This window comes from Gobio gobio (genome assembly GCF_949357685.1).
Source record: "Gobio gobio genome assembly, chromosome: 4".
Classification (NCBI taxonomy): Eukaryota; Metazoa; Chordata; class Actinopteri; order Cypriniformes; family Gobionidae; genus Gobio; species Gobio gobio.
The window spans coordinates 23,594,906-23,604,196 of record NC_137100.1 but is presented as its reverse complement, the minus strand read 5'-3'; the positions used below and the strand labels follow the sequence as shown (position 1 = coordinate 23,604,196).

General features: G+C 36.3%; 1 protein-coding gene across 1 annotated transcript in view; it reads left to right on the top strand.

Annotated features, from left to right (window-relative positions):
- Positions 1–2,305: 2,305 nt before the first annotated feature.
- Positions 2,306–9,291, top strand: part of notch1b (notch receptor 1b) — a 49,137-nt gene continuing 42,151 nt past the window's right edge. Inside the window, exons 1-2 of the mRNA XM_079814793.1 lie at positions 2,306–2,594; positions 3,880–3,952. Coding sequence (XP_079670919.1) covers positions 2,537–2,594; positions 3,880–3,952 — 131 coding nt within the window. The 5' untranslated portion in view covers positions 2,306–2,536. The remainder of the gene's footprint in view (positions 2,595–3,879; positions 3,953–9,291) is intronic.

Sequence of the window (9,291 nt, the reverse complement as noted above, 5' to 3'; positions counted from 1 at the left end):
AGTCTGGAGTTGATTCTGTCACATACATTGGAGCATAACTGCAAAGCATGTCCATTTTTTCTCCCCGTCACTCCATAGATCTGCTATATTCCTCCTGTGGTTCACAGCTATATGGTGCACAGGGACTTTCCATTTGTGTTCAGAGAAAGTGAGAAAGTGAATAACCTTTGTGTGCTGTGATTCATTACTGCATGTTCTGGCTTTGTATTGCACAATTCTATAAAAAAAAATTAGACAGATAGCAGCAGCTTAATTTTGTAAGTCCACAGAGATGCAATTAGGACCTGACTAGAGTTCTCACCTCTTAATGAAATTAAGACCATTTCCCTTTTGAGCTTTGTTGTTATTTTCATGCTTATAATATTGGCCAGTGTCAAATAAACTTTTTGTTTAAATTTAGGGACAATATTTAAACCATGTTTTTTTTAAGGCATGCTTAACTTGAGCATATAAAACAGCACATCCTGCATTTATTTTAAATACTTTAACTGAATCAGTTAATTAGTCAACTTTTATTTATAAAAGCGTTAATTAAAACGTATGATGTTACTGATGACATTAAATACATCTCTCTGTTTCTCTGTTTAACAACAGTCACCTGGTTGAACACTACAGGCAAACTAGTGTCAAGTAGTAGTGTAGGAAAATAATAACATATGGGGGCATTTTTGCTCCAAAATTGCAAGTGTTTGAAGCATTTTTGTCCTATAAGCTTGCATATTTTTTTGACCCTAACATTGGCTGATAGCTTTCTGAACATAAAAGTCTGGCTCAGAACAATTAAAATGTACGGATTGACAAATAAAATTGACATATAAAAAAAATCCAAACCTCAGTGACAGCATTCTTGTAGGCTATATCAGGGGTTTTCAAACTTTATGATGCCAAGGACCCCCAAAAATGGTGAACATTTTATGAGGGACCCCCTTCCTAAAATCCATCTATATTTTTTTATGTATGAAAAAAAAACATTAAAACTTTTAGATATATGACATTGTGACATTATAAATACAACATATTGTTTCCAAACTTAAATTGGCTATATTAATGTTATTTGTTAAACCTAAAGAAGATCATTTTCAATTAAAAATAATTTATATAAGCAACTTTCACAATAAATGTATTAGGGCTGTCAAAAGATTAATCGCGATTAATCGCATCCAAAATAAAAGTTTACATAATATATATGTGTGTGTACTCTGTTAATTATTATTTATATATAATACACACACATTCATGTATAAATGTAAGAAATATTTGCATGTATATACTGTATATACATTTATATAATCTATAATATATATAAATGTTTTATATATAAAAATAAAAAAATTTTCTTAAATATATACATGCTTGTGTGTGTATTTTATATATAAATAATAATTAACAGAGTACACACACATTTATTATGTAAACACAAACTTTTATTTTGGATGCGATTAATTGCGATTAATCTTTTGACAGCCCTAAAATGTATATAAGCGGCTTACGTGCCGCGTTGAAGAATACTACTTTACAACCCAGCAAGCAAGATAAAGGGGACAATAGTGAGAAAAACTCACTAGAAAGATACAAAGCAAATATACACCATTCTGGAAAGTATATGTATATGGCAAGAAAGGAGAGAAACATTTAGAAATGAAACAGTTAGAATGTTCGGTAGACCGTATCCATTTTTGCTTTGTCTTTTTATTCTCTGAACTTTTTGGGGGACCCCTTAGAACTATCTGAAGGACCCCAGTTTGAAAACCCCAGGGCTATATGTAAATATTTTCAACCGCTATGCCCACTTCACTATCAATAACCACCATCAGTCAGTATGCAAATCAAATTGAGATAAATCTGTTTCTACAAGAGATGGATAAGTCTGTGTTACTACAGAAGAGTTTCTATACTAAAAGTCATTTTCTCATCAATAAAACAGAAAGAAAATTGTGTAGCCTATATGGATGACAAAATCTCCCATAATAATAATAATAATAATAATAATGTTTAGTTTAATGCTAAATATTAATAATATATATATATTTATTTGGGCAAAATGTCAAAGGTGCAGTGTAGGCTTTAGATATATAAAAAATAGTCGCCATTTAATTAGTTATCTTTCAATGGTGACTGAAATCTTACTGTAGCTAATTTAAACAACAGCACTGAGTAGCTCATTCAAATTGTGGTGCTGAGATTTTCCCGCTTACATGTTTTGAAATCCCCAACCGAGTTTAAAGGGAGGGCGTGTTTTTCCCACTGCCATTTCAGAAAGTTTGTCAAGTAAATGAATAGCCAAGGCTACAGCTCGTGAAGTGGTGTGGCGGAAGGAGCCTCTGGATGAGAGCAGGAGAATGAAGCCTTGAATACATGATCTCATTCACTCAGCTGAGACTGCACGAGCAGCACCGGAGTTCGCGCGGACAAGCCACAAGTGCCATTTTTTGGATCTATTCTTTATACTTACGTGGTTTATTTCCTTTTCTTGAACAGACCAATGTTGGATATATGTTAAGCCTGCGTGGAATCCCACAACTATCCATAAGAAGGAATGCATCTTTTCCTCGTGAAACTAATTCTTCTGATATCACTCATTACTTTGACGCAAGGTAGGCTACGTTTCATTGGAAGATGCTTCCTTCGTTCAAAATTTCTACTCGATCTAACATTATGATTAACATGATTACAAATCAATAGCCTACGTTTATTTCTGACATTTATTGTGAAATTAGTCACTTGTTGCGCTCTGATGTCAGTACGCAAGCCTACTCACTTATTTCAAAGCACAGAAAGAGCAGGCATGATAAATCGTTTGATATTCTGTGGACTAAAGTTTAACTTTGTTACCTAACTGTATCAAAAATTATGTGGGATATCAAAATATGCTGGACTACGGCTGCTTACTTGGAACTAGTGTAACTATGAGGCAAACTATACATATTCATCTTTTTAAACTGGATATTGATATTGTTCTTACGTCTCACGTAATAGACTTGAACGCATCAAAAGATGTTTTTGAATATCACTCCGCGTGGCGGTTCTTAAGTAGTAAGCGGGGCAAATATTGATCTAGTGCAGTTTGATTGAAGTTTCAACACTTTTGCAGTTAGATGCTACCTAACGTGCAATTTATGGCAACTAGCAAGGACTAGAATATTATGTTAGTATCCGTCTTATTTTTAAGTAGGCCTACTAAATAATCCATTAGTGAGTATCCTTTTCGATTTCATTGGTAACTATTTCCTCCATACTTATTCCAGTTGTGAAAAGTAGGCTATCAATTCAGTTGCTCACTAGTAGCTTACTATTCATTATAGCCTACTAATACTTATTCCATTGATTTAAGTCACTGTCCTAATCCTGTATATGACAAAAACAAACAAACAAACAAACAAACAAAATAAATAGTATGAGTAGGTAATTGAACCAACTACTAGAAAAAGTAGTATAGTATCTAATGTTATTAGTGAAATAAAAATGATACCAGTCACTTTTAGATTGCTTAAAAGTAAAAACAAGTAGCCTACTTGGTTAGGCAAAAGGTACAAGTAACATTACATTTATATTAGTTGGTTTTGAGTAATAAATATTAAAACAGCTTAAGACATTCCCTAGAACAGCTGCAGAATGAAGAATGCTCACAGCAGTGTGCTGCCCAGTCCCTCTGTCCACAAACATCACTTTAAGGTGTTAGGAGTCACACTTTCTTTCTGGATTCTACCCAGTATCTTACTCACTTTTGCACAGTTGGGAACCAAAATGACAATTCAAGAATACGTAATATTATTATTTGTGTAATTAAATATACATTTTGGAAAATATGTAATAAACTGAGATGATATCAAATCATGCAACACTCAGTATAAATATATTACCCCGTTTCTTTGTTTCCAGGCCTGGAATGTTCGGAAAAATGCCAAAATGATGGTACATGTGAGCCTACTGCAGACGGGAGAGGAGAATGCAAGTGAGTAATTAGAACTCAATTACAGAAAATTGCTGTGTCTGAACCATATTGATACCCTGGAGGAATTTAATACAATGTTTTTGAATTGCACACAACACTAATAGGAGATTTCCTTTTGATCCGGTTCCAAAAGTTTTGAATGCTGTATACAAACAATTGCATACCAGAACACATGCGATCAATTTGAATTCCAGCCTTGCAAACAAAAGCAAAGTGTGCTTCTCTCCTTGAAAACATGGCCTCAGCTAATGAACGACATACCCAACCTCTGATGAAGAGAGTCTAGGGCATCACCCATACCCCCCCCCCCCCCACCCACCCACCCCCTCCGGCTGGTTGTGAGTACGGGCCACTTCTCCAGCCCAAGTCTCGGAGACACCCGGAGCCCTAAATCTTATTTCGCTTTTCTTTTATGGAACGACAGCTGGGGTTTGCCAGAAGCCCGGCAATCATTGTTCTCCAGTCTAGATTAATTCTGTGTGACTAATCTGTTTGAGGCTTCCCAGAATGCCCGTGTCCCCTCTACCCCACCACCCCCCTGCGTGTCCTGCCCCTGCTCGGGTGTTTTGTCGTATTTTGAATGCCCATTCACTCTCTGTGATTTACATTAGAAGGACAGATGGCAGTAGAGTGTAATTGGACTGGATGTTTTCATAATTGGTAGCATTGCACCAGTGGAAATTCATGAGCAAACAGGTTGCCTCAGCGCGCATAGCATCACATAACTCTCCTTTCTGCACTCAAATGTTCACTCGCACACAAACGCGATGGTTGACTGCTACTTTCTTCTGATTGTATTGGTTGGTTTTCTAATAGGGTTAACTTCTCTTTGGTCCTCTGTACTTTTTTTACTTGCATTCAGCAGTGATGTGAATGCAGGATTGGGTTGCAAGCATTTGGCCAGGGTAGCATTGTCTTTCTCCAGCTATCAATGAGTTTATCAGGGTGGCTATGCAGGAGCACACTGGCAGGGCTTATTTGAAATGGGATGGCGGCGGCTCTGTTTTTGACCTCCCTGAGTGGACTGCGAGCACATGGAGCCGCGCTGGCGGTGGGCCACATCTTAATTCTGTCTGGCAGCCTCCCTGCCTCAGTCGGGCCACAAAGCCACCATTGTGCCCTATCATACTCAGACTCCTCTAATTAAACATGGAGATACAAACGAAGGCCGCTCTCCCGCTCAGGATGGCACGTTACTATGTCTAGTACCTTTTATCTATTGTTCGAATGCAACTGGTGGACAGACCACTTGGGTCCTGCAACATGTCTGACAAACTTCGGTAAAAAGGGAGTTTGTAGGTCAGTTTTGGCCACACTGGACCAATCAAATGGATCCATAGTGAATGCCCTAAAAATGCTTTGTCACATACTTTGCGCTTTAAGTAGCCGCACTGTAAATAGTGAAAATGTGTAGAGGTTCCCTTAAAGGGGTATAGTTACTTAACCCCAAAATAAAAATTCGGTCAACATTTATTCACAATGTCGCTCCAAACCTGTATGACTTTATTCTTTTCTTCTGTAGAACATTTGAAAATTTTTTGGTCCATAAATGAAAGTCATTGGGGCCAAAAGTTGAACAAAAACTGTTGTTATTCTTCAAAATATTTTCTTAAAAATTACTGAATGTAGTCATGTTGATTCAGTCATATTAATTACCATTCCTAAATAATATTAATATAATAATATTAATAATATTTACATATTAAATGATATTGACCTACATAAAACTAGTTAATTGTCACATAAGAGACTATTTATGTTACCTGACCAAATATGTTTATTTACATGGCCTCCTGACACACACTTGTTTTTATTGTGAAAATTGTTTATTAGTTCATGCAGTTTTAATAAGTAAAAACAAATTACACAAGCTGTAAAAGGTGAAAATACACAGGTTTATTTCCTTTTTTTAAATTTTTTATCTGACATAAAAAATGACTTCCATTGGTTTCATTTAGTCAGTAATATGATTTTTTTTTTTACTTCGTTAAAATTTGTACATATTATTACCTGACAAAAATGTTATTACAGTGCAGTTGTTTAACGTGTCACATCAAGAGTAAAATGTAACTGCAGGCACATCATTAAATCAAGTCTTATATTGTTTTGGAAAAACATGTTGGTTCTACTTGACATTCCATGCCAGGAATACCAAACACTCATATCTGGCACCCTGACAGGCTCGTAAAGGAGTGAGTGAGCCGTTATCTTTGACGCTCTGGCAAGGCCAGAAGTCCAACTGACAGTAATACAAACCAGCTTCCACATCTGAATTCCTTGTCTGTATGAGGGACGGCAGATTCGAATCAAAAGGATTAGTGTTCGACAAGGAGATGAGAGATGCAAGACTGGAGGGAGATGAGTAAAAGTTCACATGCGGACTTCAGACCTTCCGACTGAGTCTTTGATGGGGCGGCTGTTGATTTAATGTGCAAAAAGAGCTCACTGTCTTCCGATTGGGTCCCCATAGAGTCATAAAAATTTGAATACAGAGCTAAAGTGACTGATATAGGTGGGATACACATTGTTTAACTCATCGCTTACATATTATCTAATCATTAATCTCACACTCGAGGCTTAGTTACATAATTGTAGTTTAGTTCTATTGTATTTTGGCATCTTGTGTTGCAGGATTAAGCCCTTTGCCCTGAAAAATGTATACTATAGAAGTCAGCTGTTGCTAAGCATGGAAAATTGTTTCTGACATCCTGATTTTTTTTTCAACTAGACGTTTCAAGTCATTTTTGCTTTCAAAATTTCCAGAATTGTCAATATGGTCGCTAAAGTGGGTCTGTTTCTTAATGGTTGCCAGGCAGTAGCTATATGTATTAAAAGTTTTCTATTTGAATATATTTAGACATTTTTACTATCAATGTTGAAAATGCTTAATATTGCTTAATATTTTTTTGTGGAAACTGTGATACATCAGGATTTTTTTATGAATTACTGTCAAATTTGATCAATTTAATGTCTCCTTGCTGGATAAAAGTATTATTTTTCATCAACAAAAAAAGAAGTTTGTAAGTTGTAAGTTGCCAAAATCATTGTAATTTACACCCTGGGCCATGTGTGGTTTGTCTAAGGAACTAAGCCAGAATGGCCACTTGTTTGTGCAGGACAGTTTCAATACAAGCTCTGTTTGCTTTCTAGAGATGAGTTCCTCTGAGTTCCTCACTGCATTTAGATACAGGAAATGGACACCAGTGCCACAGAAAGTGAAGTTGTAGTCTCTTATCATGCCACTACAGAGGCCTAATGTCTTCATGAAGATGCTGGGTGTCCCATTCCTGGCATGAGCTTTGTGGCACAGCATAATGTCTCGACTGACCAAAGTGGCTTGTGTTGGCAAGTTGAAATCGAATTCTTCCTAATTTCTATCAGGAATTCAGCAAACTTTGATTGTACATTCTGTTATTGCTAGATTGTGTTCTGTATGTACAGCTGGCCAAGTACAAAAAAAAAAAGCAGCAAAACACACCAGGCGTGTGTTGTTTTTGTTTGATGCTTTTGACCTGAGCCATCTGTCTACAGAACACTGCATTGCATTACAAGTGATCAGTATCAAGGTAAATAATTCACCGTGTACAATGGCTGCTACTTACAGCATAATAGCCGCTAATGCCTGTGGTTTTGCCATTCATCCCTGGCAGTGGCAGATGTTTGAAAGTTTCTCACATTGTTACACTGTCAGAGGGGTTGACGAGTACATTCTAATAAATAAATCCTCTTCCTGTTAAATGTCCGGCATCATTCCACTCAAAATGACTACTAGTGTCATGAAGGACATCTGAAAACAGTCCCTTGTCCCTAGCCTCATAAAACCACCAGGAGCAGCACTCATTAGAAAAGTATTGGGTTCGTTAATGGCTGCTCCCTGTCCCTCACTGTCTTTCCCATAGGGTCCCTCAGTACAAGGGACAAATAAACACAGGCGTAATGAACACTAACAGATGTGGGCCTGGAGGATCAGGTCTCCTCCAGTGATTACAGAGAGAGTGCGAAGAGCCTCGGGCCATTGTTTCATAAAGAACAGACAAGACTCAAAGACTCCTCAGAGTTAAACTCCCCACTACAGGAAATTAGGGTTTAAAAGAGAGTAGATTTTGTGTTATTGTTGTATGCCTTAAGGGGACAAAACAGGCCACTGGTGCAGCCACCTCCCTAACAAAACATACAGGTAGACTCATCACACAAACCCCTAATGCTAGCTAATTGTCTGTTGGAATGTTCTGGGTTCATTACAATTGAAGCTCTATTGAAGGTATTTGAGGCATAAATTCGACAACCACAGTAAGTCATTTCCATTCTTTTATCAGTTTCTTTTAGTACAATAGAATTAAAGAGGGCACTAAACATTAAAATAAACATACATTTAAAACATGTCTTAAATATTTAACAAATCTGTAAATGGACAAAGCCTTAAAGAGGTGCTTTTCAAAAGTGATGCAGTGAAAGCAGTGTTTTTGGTTGTTAAAAAACTTTTCAAAGTGTGTCAATTCATTTTTGGACTGTTTTTATGTCAGACGGTACAACCAAATAGTTTTTATGTAATGTATATACTGTATTGTACCACCTGACATGGAAAGTGTACCAACCTACCCATATTTGAAATGAGCAGTTTTTACCAGTATTTGAGAGAGATCTACAAACCTTTTCACTCTGCCACAAGGATCAGTTTGGGTCCTTTGGATGATGCATTATCATGTCTACTGTTATTACTTTGTCAACTCGTAATAAAATAACCATGTTTGCAGTTGGCAGCTGACATTTGAAAAAATACAAAAAGTTTTAAAATTTGTATTATTAAGACCCCATTTTAAATAGTTTTCTCAGTCTGTTCATTTGTTCGGACAGTTGCACCACCTGACATTTTGGGGGTTTAAGATAACAAAACATAAAATAATATGTATTATTTAAATGTAATAAAAATTAATTCAAACTAAATAGGTTTTATAGAATAAAGTGATATATGTCATGAATTTATCAAATTATTTTAAAAGTAAATAATGCACTTGGACACAAAAATATGCACGTCGTATCACGTCACACCAAAATAAAGTTGAAATAAATGTAAAAATATTTTTAAATAAAGTACAGGTTAAAAAATTAAACAAAAGCACCATAAAAGTATCACAAAGATTGTCCATACAAACCGTGTTCTATATTCCAAGTCTTCTGAAGTCATATGATAGCTTTCTGTAACAAACTGACCAAAATTTTAATTGTTACTGATGATCTTCCCCTCCAGTGAGCTGTTAACATGAGAAGCTCTGCAACCGGATCTGTCCGATAGATGAAAGAATAGTTTAGACCAGTTTTGTGAACTGGATCATGGCTGC